The following is a 15,104-nucleotide window of genomic DNA, read 5'->3' as shown; positions in this document are numbered from 1 at the left end:
AACACAGGAAAAATCTGGTGTTTAATAGTGTGCATATTGGTTAAGCTGGTGTTTATATTTGAAGAATGGGAAGAGGAAAAAAAGACAACATTTGAAAGCAGCAGAAGAAAATGCAGAGACATTAGAGATAGATGAGTTATGAAGAAGGTAAGTATATTCAATCAGTTGCTCTCTATTGGCTTGAGGGTAATCTCTGTCATATTACAATGTACTGATTTATGGACTAATTAGTTGTACAAAACAAAAATATTTATAGAAAATATTTCTCTCAAGCAGCCACCAAACCAGCGAAACAAAAGGAAAATGGATTTTGTGTATTAAAAAATTAAATTCAATATATATTTATGAGCCCATTCAAAATGTAGAGTCGTTTTGCTACCAGATTTCCAGTAAACAGAAATACCCATGCATCACAACCTAATTGTGTCAGTATCTAGGCATTTATGGAGGAAATTAAATGCCTAAGTTATAGGCATTTCCAGCTATTAAAAATATTGTATAATAATTTATAAAGTCATAATAGAATTATTATATGTGCCTTAATAAATCCAATAAAGTAAAATTCAGACAAGGAGGGGGGAAAAACAGATAGCCAATGTCTTCCTTTTGGAAGAGGATTTTAGTGTTTTACTGTTTTTTTGTTTATGCATGTCTTCTAATTTCTCAAACTGTTATGATGCCTCCAATTATTTTGACTCATATATAACATCCCTTCAAAAAACTGTGGCTGTTCCTTCTAGCTTTAGACTGGAGTTGCAAAAGAGAAAAACCCAACACAGCGCAATCGAAAGTGTAAGGTATGTAGCACAATATTCAAACTCCAAGTGTGGAAGGCAAAGACAATGTTTTGGGAGGTGTAATGTAAAATAGACTTAGATAAGATAATTTGAAATAAGTGGGTGGCAAATACATGCAGATGGAAGACTATTTAACTTCAGGCTTGTATAATTTGGATGGAGCAGGAAATTGTAGGTCTTAGTACTTAATGCGGTGGACGAGGTGTCAGAATTAATCTCTCATGCTGTAATTGACTTTGTAAGTCTCTCAGCATCTTAAAGCTTCAGTCTGCATGAATAAAATGGAAAGACTATGCCTCCCTGCTTTGCAGTAGTGTCATGAGGCTAACCTCAGTGAAGTCTGGGAGATACTCAGATGCTAGATATCGTCAGTAAACGAGAAACCTGTCAAAAAATTGTTCACCAGTAAATCTTCGTAGTTTAGTCATCATTCCTTACATCCTACTCCATGAGAGGATTGTAAAAGTAGTTGTGACTCGGTACCAGATCTAGGGAGGCAAAAGAGCACTGCCGAGACTAATTCATAAGTACCAATCCACCTACTTTTTGCCTGTGGGAGATCTCTAGAGCAAAGTAATAAATATATTTTATGAGGGCATAGAAAAAAAACTGAAATTAAGGAGGAAAGCAAGCTGTAGGATGGCAAAAGAAAGCAGTATAATAAATGTAATTACTGGAGCGTTCTACCTGCCAGTTCTCTCATCCTACCAAGCAACAGTAATTAGAGGTAAGAGATGTTAACGAGAAATGGATTGAATGAGTCAGTGTAGCCGTTCAGAGCCTAGTTCAGTCCAGTGTTGAACATGGTGACAGCAGATGCCAAAAGAAGGCCTGGAGGGAACACGTTCTCTTCTGAACACATTTCATTTTCTGTATACTTCTAAGAATTACATTCCATGGTTTTGGAGGTGCCTGACAAAAAGCAGATGTAACTGCTGCTGTGCTTTGCCCTCAGGGAGACTTGTGACTTGGTTTCTTGAAAGGTGCAGAAAGCCAGCTTCTTCGTGAACATCTGTACTAGATGACCAGACTAGAGCTGCTAAATTCACAGCTGGTGCCAGCAAAAAGTCAAAGACAAAGGAGAGGTAGCGTGGATGGGCCTAGGGTCTGCCAGCAGATAAGTCGGCAGTGTTTCACCTAGACCAGGAGGTGAAAGCCTTAAGTGAAGAGTATCTCGTCTAAGTGAGGCTCAAGTCCTGCAGTATCCAAATGAGGGATTAGAATGACAAATGCTGTGTCTGTGGAACTATTAAGTCTGTATAGTATCTAAATTTGTCTTTTTCCTGAGATCCTAGCACACTTCTTTTCTGGGGGCAACTTAAATTCTTTCTTTTTACTCTGCAAGTGCTGTGTTTTCTCCAAATATTGTAACTCTTGAAAACAGTGGATTTTTTGGCCTTTTTCCCTCCTTTGAATTTAAGCTTTGCATAACTCGACTATATATTAAACATTGCAATGATATATAAATCATTATATATGTGGCTTTGTAAATTACAGTTGAATGATATAGAAAGACTTCCGTTTCCTGTTCCACAAGAATAGAGGAAAGTCCACTTCACTGTACATTTATTGCAATAAACAGTAAGGGACAGACTCGTGAAAATCAGGCAGTTTCTATTTAGAATGCAAAGCTATCCAAATTATTGAGGTTTTGTCTTCGTGTAACATATTTTTCTTAAACTTTAAACACTTACATGTAGGAATACACAAGTTCTTTTCACCCTAATCAATGCCTCTATTTCTTGTCTTTGAAGAAGAGTACTCCGGTACTCCATCTTGAGCCTCTCCTGCAGTCTTGAACTGTAAAGGCTGTCAGTATACAGTATTGCACTGACATCATTATTCTTGGAAGGTCTTGTTCAGACATACAAATGTCAGAATTAAATTCTTAGTAATGGATTTCTTGGATGTCACAAAGACCTGCACAGAGAACTCAAGTGAAAATGACATAATGTGAGAAACAGTACTCATCTGAATTTGGTTTCATTTTCTCAAAAGAAACATACCTCAAAACACACTCATCATTCTCTTTCCCCAGAATAACTGTTATTACTTCAGTTTCTCAACAATGGTTCACCTGTAGTATAAGAATTGTATTACCAGTGCTAACAGTAAACTTGAACACATGTGTAGCAACTCCATTCAGCAGCATAGTGCGGGTAACTTAGTAAATGTAACGGGCACGTGCACACACGCGCTTGCACGTACAAAGGTTTTGACAGGGGAATGATGACCTTGGGTGAGATGTGGCTGTCCCTCTGATGGATGCAGGGCTGATGTCATCCTGTTGTGCTTTCTGTAGCTAGACCGTCGCTTAGTTCTGCTGACTGCTGTGAACTCTGATTCAGTGTGCTTCCATGATGTGATTTTTATCCTGGTCCTTCTCAGAAATGCCAGCAACACTTGCACAAATTCAATCCTGAAGCCCTCAGAGTCTGTTAGTTCTGCAGATTGCATAATATTAGTCTTTGCTGTATTCTCTGAGACTGTACAATTTCTCAAGTGCTATTTCATCATGTGTATGTTTGGTTCTGCACACATAATAATGGTCAGAAAAACCATGAAGGGAAACATATGCTTTGTACTGGAATTTTGTCTGTTGCACATTGTGGCAAAAATGGTGCGTCTTAGTGAACATGCTGTACTGGTGATGAACCTTCATTTCATTAAATGAAATGCACCATATGGTGCAAAATGCTGCTGTTCTGCTTGTCTGTTTTGCATACACTTTTTACATTTTTCTGATATTGGATGATGGTAGGAAAGGTAGTAAGTTGGTTAATATAAGCATTTCTGTTTTATCATGTCAGATTTGGGTTTTGGTGGATAAATATTTGCATTCTTAAATAATTAAACATACAATTTTTCTTAGCAATAAATTGATTGACCGTGTCTTAATATTTACGTCTGTAACTTTGCATTTCTAAGGACAAACATGAAGGCAGGGCTGGAGGCTGGCTGAAAATCTGGTCTTGCATATTTTATGAAAAATATTACTCAAATTTCTCACAGGTGAATAAACTGCATGCATGAATGAATCTAGTTAATTCAATAGTTTAATAAACCTAGAATCCCAATGAGGCTATAACAAATCCCCCTGGTGTCTTGGAGTTATGAAAAAGATGTATAAAATTATATGGAAGCAGAAGAGCTCTTTCTAAATATGAGGAGTCTTTTGCACATTATTTTTTTCTTCTATTCACAACATGAAATAACTTCTTATCTGTGGCTAAGTCATGATAAAATATTAGATCAATTATTGTTTGAGGGCAATATCTCAGTTTAATGTGAGTCTAACTAGATTTTCTTTCTTTGAATAGTTTGTTTTTGAAACGGTTATGCAGCACTGTGATAGATGTCTTTATCTTAAAGTCCTTTTGAGAAAGATGGCTATAGCTTCATGTGGACATTTCTGCTGCTCCCTCATCAAGGAGCAAGACCTTGTCTTAAGCTGCACTGTCTTCAGATGTTAAACATGGGGATCCCAGATCAGAATGAATTCTATGGCTAGAAACACAGCAATTGCAAGTGGACTAGGATTGACAGATTTATCAAAATAACTGAAACCAATTTAACTGCCTAAGTTTAATTATGAATGTTAGGTTTAAGGTCATTGTACTCTGAACCATGATCTAGACAACTAAATGATGTGGAGTTTTTGGATGGTAAGTCTTCCAGGACAGAGAATTATAACTCTATGGTAGGGTCCTTTTGCTGCTTTCTGATACAGAACCAAAATCCCAGGTTAGTGATCAAGGTGTTTTTTTTAGTTTGTTTGTTTGTGTTTTTTTTTTTTTTTTGGTGTTGTGTGTGTTTGCTATTTTACAGGCAGTCGCAGGGACAAGATTACCCCCCTTCCAAGAAACCCATAATATGTTTGAAAGGGTGTATGTTTTCAGCTGAAAACTAAAGCAACATTCCACATTATCATGGGAAGATCCCACTATATCTTCAGCAACAGGAATCTTGTTTCTTTTACAGTTTTTCTGAAATGGGAAACAGGTTCTGTCTTCATTTTCCACTGAATTCAATGAAGAAGCAGGTAAAGCAATGCCATGCAGTGTAAAACTCCTCTCTCTACAGATGTACAAATTTTTGCAACTGTATTTGGCATAAAATAGCAGAAACTTGCATTCAAAAATTTCACTTAGTGAAGTTTTGTGAAGTTCAGAGGAAAAAATAATGAAGCTGAAGAAAACGACGATTGATATGAAAACTTGCCAGTGAATATACTCCTAAAATCATGATTTTATTAATAGGTGAGGGAGGATAAAACAAACAAAAAGGTAGCTAATTAATGTGGAAAGACGTATACTCTGCACTGGTTTAGAAGATCATAACCACATGAAATTGGAATGCAGCTGAATTGATTATGTTCTGATATTCATTATACTTCAGTACTGCTGGCAGAATATCTTCTAACAAAATGTGCATAACATGCTTTCTTAGCACTTTCATAAAGCCTTAAGTTTATGACAGCTTAAGTGCATCTTTTCCAATAATTGCACAATCTGAGTTTAGTCTGTGCTAATAAGCATTAAGGAAACTTAAATTCCACATCTTAATATCAGAAATCTGCTTAATTATAAGTGTCTGGCTTTGCATGTCACCTATATTAGCGTTTATATTCCTCATTAAGTCTGCAGTATAAGTTTCTGTTTATTGTCATGAATGTTCTTTTAATGTATACCTTCAATCTAATGTAGACCATCACTGGTAACCACCCAAGCTCTAAATTTTTCTTTGCCTTATCTTAGCCCAGTGAAACAAAGTGCTGATGTAAACAGCAGATATTCTACGTGAAGGGCCCAGGTTGACAGCCTGAAGAAATACCAGCGTGTTATCTTCATTGTCATCTTCACATGAATCTTTAAAGAAATGAAGACCTGGTGTGCCTACCTGTTTCTGGAGGGTGGGCACGCAAAACTTCCCTCAGCAGAAAGAGCTTAGCCATGAAGGCAGTGCCCTAAATTGTGCTCTGTTCACCATTTGGAAGAGGCAGCCAGGTAGAATTTATTTCTCTCAGGAATTTTTCTTTTGCTGATTAACAGTTTTCCATAGTAGGCTATTATGTTGGTAAAATATTTACAGCCATTATGATGAAAATTGCCAGGAAATGAATTCATACAGTCTTGCTACCTTTTGATCCAACCCCCCACTTCCCCCCCCGGACTTTGAAATGCTGCTGTGGTTTTGCCTTGCCTCTCTATTCTTGCTATTCATTTCTGTCACACTCAGTAATTGGCCTAATAAAAGGCAGAAACAAGAATTTATTACACCTTGGGCAATACTTAAAACAAACTTTATTTGCTGGAGCAGCACTTTTTATCTACTTGCTGCTGTATATTTTGACACTCCTTCTAAATATTAAATTTGACTTTATTAAAAGTTAAATCTTATTTTTTTGATTGCTGCTGTTTTTGCAGTTTCTTAGGCAGACTAGTACACATACAAACATCATTTTAATGATGCTTTTGGAGAAACGGTTTAAGCTGTGGCTATATCTACTTCATTACTGCCCAAATCCACAAAAATTGTGTGATTTAAAGACTGGTTTCCAAAATACCTTGTGAATTAGTTTGGAATAATTTCTGTGATGACTTGAGAGAAGAAAGATGAGAACTATTCAACTTTTCACACCTCTTCCATGCTTAGGATTTGATGATTAAGATTTCGATTTCCTCAAGCAAATGATGTGCTTTGTTTCAAATTGTTTGGAAAAACACTGACAGTAGTAAAATATATAAGTAGGTTAGATTGTTAAGATGTAATTTCTACTGTTGAATCTGTTCTTTCACATACGAGGTGGTACAATGATTTATTTTTTTTCCCTAAAATGTCTTAAGAAATAGCAATGCATAATCCTGGAATTATTTATGCAGGAATTTTTATTCTTTGAACTCTTCCAGTGTTAAAGCAACAAGAAAACATTTAGAACGTCCTTTGGTGGAATCTTATTACACTTGTTATATATGTAAACTGATATTCTTTGATGCCAGCACGTTGCCCATACAGAGAAATCTCTGCACAATTAAATGAAAGGTAAAAGAAAAGGACTAAATAAAAAGTAATATTTTTCTCTTATCTGATTAGAATTAAATACGTTAACAAATTGTCTGGTAACACAAATAGGCAATAATACAAAAAATCTACATTGTACATTATTTCAAGAAAAATAACTTCATTTGAATACAAAAGGATAAATACACTTTGTCCTATAGCCACTCTTGTACAGTAGGTGAACACAGCATCTTACTGATGCAGTGCTGCTAAGTTATACAAGGAAATGACTGGCTTGAGTTTTATTGAGGGGGCTGTTACACATGTGCATCACTAACATCAGACAAAGAAATCTTTCAACCAACAAGGGTTACAGAGCAACGTTCACTAAAGCACAGGTAGGAAAGGATTCAGGGACTGAAGCAGGCCAATATGGCAGCTTTTACAGATTTCCTTATACCCACAATGCACTGACAGCAAAGAATGCCTTTATTTGGTCGGTCCACACACCGGGCGGAGGTACAGTAGCGCACCAGAGAGGAGTAGCAAACATTTTTGAATTCTGTTTCCATTTCTGGGGCTGTCGAAGCCCTTTGTCCTGTGTGAGCTCGGCAGCTAGTGCTGATTTGACAGAATAGGCTGCTGCCAACCCGTCTCGGGTCGCGGGGAACAGTCTTGACTCAGAGCACTGTCCGTAACTGATTAATATGGCTTAGTTCAGTTAGGCCTTCCTAGTTTGTATGTAGTATTTTTTCTCTTTTTCCTTTTTTTAAATTTCAGTAGCAAACGCTTGGGTTGTGTTTTGTTTTCATGTGGCACATTCTTTTGAAGCAGTCCGAATATGATGCCATCAACCATACGGAGCCTAGCATGTGCAAAGCCCAGTTGCTCCTAGTAGGGCAGTCAGCAGTAATAGGGGACCGTGAGATATTGCCCCCTGGCCGGAGTTTTGGCTGCAGCCTCCTGGATCCCTTTCGCACTTCAGCTTCTCACACAAAATGCCAGTGTAGGCTGGAGGGCACTGGCATCGCACGTTGTTGATGCATGTTCCTCCATTCTGGCAATGCAGGAGCTCATTGTCACATACATTTGCTGCAAGATAGCAGGGGAGGGAGGGAGGGAGAGAAAAGCAGAGTAAATATAAGTTCAGCTACAGGAGAAATTCTGCACTAAAATCAGAACTAAAACGCTAGTGGCTCATCTCATGCTTCCCTCCTCTTCCTGAGACGTGTAAGCAGGGGACATGTTCTAGTTTTTAAAAACTTCAAGTCTGAATTTGGTTTATTTGCTATTTTCTCTTCATTTTTTTTAAGCTGTAGTCTTGGAGAATCTTATCCACTTCAGACTGCTGAATATTAACTAACAAATTAATATTAGTAATGAATTAATAATGAAATATGAATATTAATACCTGCTTTGTGCCATTGGCTGCTATTTTATAGTTACTACTGAACTGGAACTATAGGTGAGTTTGTTGTTACTTGAAAGAGGCAAGGTGCTTAAGGCTTTTGGACAACATGAGCAGTGGTTAAAAATGCAATGTGGCTTTGCTGAAGTAAAAAGATCTGTATGAGAAGACAGGATTTTGTAATCAAGAATTGCACATATCAGTGATCTGAAAAAATATGCAAAAAATAAGGCAAGCACAGGCAGGAATATCAGCATGCTATTTGATGGGGATTTTATGCTATGTACATATGGAAATAAAAGATCAAGTTGTAATTTCCATTACAGATCAAATATTTATTCTTAACTAAGTTTGTTGCTTTGGTACAAGGGTATCTGACAAAACTATCCTAGTTAGACGTTGTAGCCTGATATAACAACTTCAGAAATCAGATTTGACAAAAGAATTGAGAGAAAGTAACACAAGCAGTGGTTTTAGAGAGTTGCATCACACTTTGTATATGAAAATTTGGCAGCTTTTTATTTTTTAACTACTAAATATCAGTCAAAATATTTCACTTGGTAACTATATAAAAACAAGAGGAACGTACTACTTGAACGTGTCAATCTGTGTTTTATTCCAGAGAAAAACACTAGTAGAATATGTGCTAGCTTACAGCTCTGTCTTACATGGGAGTGGTGATTTTAATAAATATTTTGCACCTACTGTTTAGGCAGGATGTAACAGTAAAAATTTTCCCTTAAGGAATTAAGGAATGGTTTGGTTGAGATAAACTTAACATTATATGCTGTTTATACAAATATTAGCCTGGAAATAACCTTATTAATTCAGAATAGGAGAAAATATTCTTCCTTTTACTTTAAACATATTGCTATTTAGTTCTACAAAAAGTACAGTTTTATAAGTGTTAACTTGTTCTTAAAACCAACCCAAATATTATGAAAACTAAAATCCAAACAGCCTATGTCCTTAAGAGACAGAGGTCTACATAAATCTATACAATTTTGTGTACCAAGAATGTTACTGGCAATCTTATCTGTCCTGGCTTGCTTTCAGAAAAGACATTTTCTCATTTTGGAAGGGCTCTGACAACTGCTTTCTAATGTTATGCATCCAAGTGGGCCAAATACTAATGCAGTGTGTTACACAGATGTACTTGAGAGAGAACAACTAAATACCTTTTTTTTAGTGATAACTTCAGTAATCAAAGCTCCATACTAACTGCTCTGGAGTTGGAATTGTCCAGTTTATGAACTGTGACATCAAAACTTGAATATTAAGGTGCAACAGACAATACATGGGTGGCATCCATACATCTGAATTTGATGTTCTGTATATTCACTATAACAAAGTCTTTATTATGCACAAGGAACAGTAAATCGCAACCAAATAAATGTGGTGAGCTTAACAGCCCAGAAAAGTATAATGGCAACAGGCTGAAAAAATGAACTGGATTTTAAGTCAATATTTGAGTTATATAGCCTCAGTTATAACAGATAATTAAAGCTGACCTTATTATTCATATTGTATATATTTAGCCATATCAAATGTAAAATCAAAACAATTTGCCAGATGGTACCGCCACTGTACCTATTTGTTCTGGACTACTCATTGCTGGGATGCTTCTTACAATTCAGGCAATAAAAATGGTGAAATATGTGTCCCATCAATACTGACTGTTTGCCTCGAATAATTGGGTGGAAATCAATAGTGAATTAAGTACTACTTTTTAAACAGCAGATGAGATATTTCACTTCATGTTTGGCCCTGAATATATTGTCCCAAATTTTCCAAGTATTTAGTAACACAAATTTGTTTTCCAATAGCTGTACCATTTTTAAACTTATATTGACAACGATAGCCTGTTATTTTAGGAGGATGTCAACCCAGATGCTGATTATGTTGTTACAGATTGCTGGATATGGGTGATGGTGCTGTCTGACACACTGATGCAGGCTGCTATCAAATGCCTCTAGTTATCGTTGTATACAAAATTTTGGATATAATGTTACAGATACTGAAGTTTTAAATCAGACTGTTTATTTCTTACTTCAAGTTTTTCTTTAAGGTACTTAAGGGATGGATCAAAAGCTTCTCTCCAGTATTTCTTGTGTACTGTTTTTGCCCACAGAAATGCAGAAAAGTAAATACAGTAGAGTTTAATATTCTTAGCAAAGTACTTGCAGCTGGAAATTATTGAATTGTTAATTTGGTGTTATCAAAGCTTTTTTTCCCTTAGTTTAATCCTGTGTTTCTTTTGCACCCACACACGTACACACATGTATGTATTATGTAGATAGCAATTGTGGTGATTTGGAAGTAAAACAGTTGTGAAATGAAATCCCTTTATTTTTTGTCACTTTTGTTTTAATTTTATTCTGACCAACTCTAATACCATTCCCAACTTTCAGAGGGCATGGCAAGGATGACTTTTAAAATTTAAATATTAACTAATTGTTAGCTAACCATTATTAAGTTTTTTCAGTTTGGATTTGGATTTGCTGTAGCTAATGAGTGTAGCACATCAGCAACATAGAAATGCGTGTTCACTGGAGTGTTTTCACTGAAGTTTAGAACAAAATTTATTCCTTAAAGAAAACTAGTCAACATTCTGCCAAGACATAAGAAAGGCAAGTATATTGATTGGTGTTTTGAAAATTAGTAATGTTTCTGATGTTAATGTGATATTTTGCTAGGATACATATTATAACGCATTTTAGAAGTGGCTTCTCTGTTTTACTCTGAGAAGACAGCTGCTGAATGGGGCCAGGAGGGCCAGGAAGTTGGAGACCCCTTGCTCTGTGTTGAAGTCCAAGGACAACTGTTGTAACTCATGCTGGAGCGTGCAGGTAGGACTGGTGGAGTCCAGCACATGCCTGGTAGGGTTTCCTGCCCATTGCACCTTTTCTGCCTTCTACCTACTTTACTCTGGCCTACTCTTATACACCGAACAGTGAAATACCGCCTCCACTGCAGAGAGATGTCGAACTAGCTTTGCCTTAGCTCTGTCATTGGCTAATAAAAGTTAACAATTAAAGAAAAGCCCTTTTTTCAGCATATCAAAATAAATGCAAGTAGAAAGGGAGCATTTGCATCGTCTGCTTAGTGCCTCTGAATTAACTGTGAAAGAATTGCTGTCTGTTGACTGTTTAGGCAAGAGGATTAACTGATGTATTTTGAACTGCATTCTAGTGTAAAGATGCCTAGGTTGCCTTTTATAGGCAGGAGTGAATTGTCTTTTTTTTTTTTTTCTTTGAACTACTACATTGTGAGCATAGCTAGGAACAAAGGTCAGCTCTGCCATCCTCCTGCTCTTCATGTTATTGGCAGGACTCTGATAACCAGCTGTGAATCACAGAAGACCTACATCTTGATTATTCATGTTCAGCATTTGGTGTCCAAAACTATGCTTGGACAATCCATTTTTTCTATTTTTTTTGTAATCGGAAAGGTGTCAGGTATCAAATTCTGATCAAAGAATGAAACACTGAAGAAACAATGAAAATAAAAACTAATTTTGAATTAGTCATACTTGACTCCTAAGACTTGTGTGGCTAAACTAGCTGTGAGTTTGCTGGCAGATCTTCATGAATTAGAAGACAATGCATCAAATCGATTATTTAAGGAACAAAACAGACATCTGACTTGTTGTGGAGAGTTTCATAGGCTTTTTGAGGGGTATTTCTGAGCACAGTCTCCAGATCTTCTAGTGCTACTGTGGGAAGTGAAATATTTAATGTAAAATAAAGGAAAATTTTATTTTTTTCATAAATAATCAATTTATGATCTAAGCTGTAGTTTGATTATGGGATCTTTAAAAACGCTATACAAATGAGAAAGAAAAAAGCTATGTGTAAAGATGGGTAGCCATTTGAAGCTTTTCTCTTCCGGGGGAAAATGCCTGTAAACTAACAAGTGCTTGCAATTAGTAAGAGATTGTTATTTTTTTTAAATTAAAGTTTAAGCGTGTTTTCAAAAGTAATCATTACTAAGATATTGAAGCCTCTTTTTACAGGATAAGACCTTTTTAAATACCAAACGATACCTTGCTTCAAAATACAAAAATATTCACAAGTAACTATTTGGTTTGTAATTCCATTGTCATTAAATTTGTAAATGGAATATAAAAGGAAAACAAGGGGAAAAAAAATCTAGTCTTTCAACCAGCTCAAGCAGTTCAAGGGGTAAGTGATATGTGAGTGTTTCACAGAATTTATATTAGGTATTTAATGAACTATATTGAGAGTAGTGTAGATGTTTGACAAATGTCTACTTTCTTCTTAACTGTTCAAGCCTGAATAATACATGGAAATTTCTGAGTCTGTCCAAAACGCATCCTTAATACTTTTGCAGCTTCTTGAAAAAAAATAGAGATTATATTAGGGGTGGCTTTAGCTATGAAGCAGAAATCTAGACACATTAACACAAATGCAAGTCTTGTTCTTTTTGATCACCTCAGACACAGCACTGTGCTATTGGCTTATGTTCTTTCTGGCTACTGTGTCTGGGCATCTTCAAAGAATATGCAAAGAGCTTTTGGTCTGTCTACTGCTCAGACAGGAAATATCATTGGATTTAAACCCAATTTCTTTTAGCCTCCTATCCTTCCTGAGGGCCATCCAAGAGGGGAGAAAATACATGTACCTTTCTTCATACTACCTTCATTTTTGTACAGCTTGCCTACAGAAGCTTCTTATTCAGCTGGGTTAGCCACATGAACGTGAGAAAGGATGGGCAATTAACTTATAAAATCAAACAAACAAAACCCAAATATCTTTTACTTTTTTTTTTTTTTTTTTTGTGATCTGAGAGGTGGTTTTCCCTTTCCGCATCAAAATCTGTGTTGATTTTGAAATGTTCATTATTTATGGAAACAGCAGAAAGATCATTAACAATGAAGTCACAGAAAAAATAAAAACAAACTTTTTATTAGGTCCTTTTTTTTTTCTTTCTTGAATTCTTAAGCCTTTCATTTCAAGCAAAGTTTTGTATGATCTCTCCCATTGCTATTTTTCTTCCATGTGGTCTTTTTGTGATATTTGTTATAGCTCGCTCTCTCACGACTGTTTCTTCCCTTATCTCTTTTTTGTCTCCCAGATCCTGAGTATTATAGTCCTTGGACAGGTTGGTGGGTTGACAGCTCTGAATATGTTACACACCATTTTGGTCTATTCTAAGGGACTGAAGCAAGTTCTGGCCCTATTTCTGCTGCAGTGAAATTTCCGTACTGTTCCTCAGTAGTTTGTATGAATGACACTACTGAAATAATGAGAATTTTTGACCTTGGATTCCAGCCATTGTTAGTAGCTTTGAAAGCATGCAGGTCACAGGTCTAGTGGCTAAAGAAATTATTTTTGGCTGATTTTTTTCTAATGCATCTGTTTCCTTGCTGCTTCCTGTCTAGCAAAGAATGTTATATGAATTCATTTATGGATAGATTTTTAGCACACATGCTAACCAAATACTGTTTCAGAACAATGAACCCATGTTTCTGGTAATTACGTTCATAGGAAGTTTCAATATATGCAGTGGTTGTCTATATAGAGAGATCTGTGAACAGCACATTGAATTGAAATGCTCTGGAAAAACTGGGAGATTTCATCTTGCTACATAAGTTCAGTAAATTGAGGCCAAGCACAAGTGATTTCTTGTCAAGTACAGAATTACTTCCTATGAATGTTATAAAAATTCTGTAACTAGTTGGCATAATTTTGTAAAAATGTAATCACTTAAATGGTTTAAAACAAAACCATTCTATTCCATGAAAGCAACTCCCCCCCCAACCCCTGCCCCCCCCCCCCAAAAAAAAAAAAAGCAAGCAAGCATAGAATATAAAAGAAATTGCAACAAATAAGGAAGTTTGTGTGTATGCCTACTAAGGGTACAGCCATCTAGGCATACATATAGCAAATGTGCAATACAAAACCTCCGCAGTCACCAAGGAAAGGTATGAATAATATTTTCCTAGTATTTGTTAAATAGACATTAATGAAGCTGGGGCATGCAAAACAGTCTCATTCAAATGCAGAGGTTTAAAATTGTTTCCAATGGTTTCAGAACAGGTGACCACAATCAAAATATTTTCAGCCTGCCAAAGTTAGCAACAACAACTTTCCCCATTATTTGGAAACAATCCTAAGTGTTGTTTTTGTGCAATATAAAAGGACCTCAATTCTGCTATTGTTATGTTTCAAGGATTTCTATGTGGAGCTCTAGTGACACTAATGAGATTTCACACATACAAAGTAAATATTAGGAATGAGGGCATAAGGGCATGGGAAAATTTTAAGTAGTCAGGCTTCTTCTGAAATATTCACAATTGCTGTTACAATTACTGTTGCACACTGCATGACAAAAACCTCAAACTTGTATAACTTAAGCATCTTACTAATTTGAATAACCAGTGTCTAGTAATTACTTAAAGATTTTGTCACTAAGATTTCTCCCCCTACTTTTCTGCCAATTAGGTCTACTACTAGATTATTATTAGAATTTATTGGTTTTTATTTTATTTTATTGTTACCAGTTACATTTACTTCTAAATGGTTTTTAAATGTTGAGCTACTATGAATATATGTCAAAGTGTTGATCAGACTTATTGTTTCTGAACCAGAGATACCTGATATGAAAAACAGCTATTGCTGTTTTAAACCAAAGATATCCATAATGATATATTTTTGTAAAGTGATACTAACTAACCATTTGCTGCAGTGGGATTAGTAAAACTACCTTATGACACCGCCAAATCGCTTTGATAGCATGGGAAGAGAAATGGTTTGTACTTATCCACCAAGGTGCAATCTGAAGTTGAGACAAAATAAATTAGCGTGGACAAGTACAAGCCTAAGGCATATCTTACTGTGTCACAATTATTGTCTTAAAATGACAGACATTAATAC

The 15,104-nt window shown here is 36.0% G+C and overlaps 2 protein-coding genes across 12 annotated transcripts in view; one reads left to right on the top strand and one right to left on the bottom strand.

Annotated features, from left to right (window-relative positions):
- The first annotated feature begins 6,707 nt into the window (after window positions 1-6,707).
- Window positions 6,708-15,104, top strand: part of LOC310903457 (uncharacterized protein) — an 88,419-nt gene continuing 80,022 nt past the window's right edge. The window contains exons 1-2 of the mRNA XM_083846774.1: window positions 6,708-6,839; window positions 10,902-11,054. The gene's annotated coding sequence lies outside the window, so the exon portion shown is untranslated. The remainder of the gene's footprint in view (window positions 6,840-10,901; window positions 11,055-15,104) is intronic.
- Window positions 6,833-15,104, bottom strand: part of NTNG1 (netrin G1) — a 157,018-nt gene continuing 148,746 nt past the window's right edge. For all 11 annotated transcript variants that reach the window (XM_083846745.1, XM_083846752.1, XM_083846753.1 and 8 more), the window contains one exon: window positions 6,833-7,889. In XM_083846745.1, the coding sequence (XP_083702871.1) occupies window positions 7,663-7,889 (227 nt within the window). In that variant the 3' untranslated portion in view covers window positions 6,833-7,662. The remainder of the gene's footprint in view (window positions 7,890-15,104) is intronic.

Source organism: Anser anser (genome assembly GCF_964211835.1).
Source record: "Anser anser genome assembly, chromosome: 8".
Classification (NCBI taxonomy): domain Eukaryota; kingdom Metazoa; phylum Chordata; class Aves; order Anseriformes; family Anatidae; genus Anser; species Anser anser.
The sequence above is the reverse complement of the archived record's forward strand: the minus strand, read 5'-3'. Positions and strand labels throughout refer to the sequence as shown.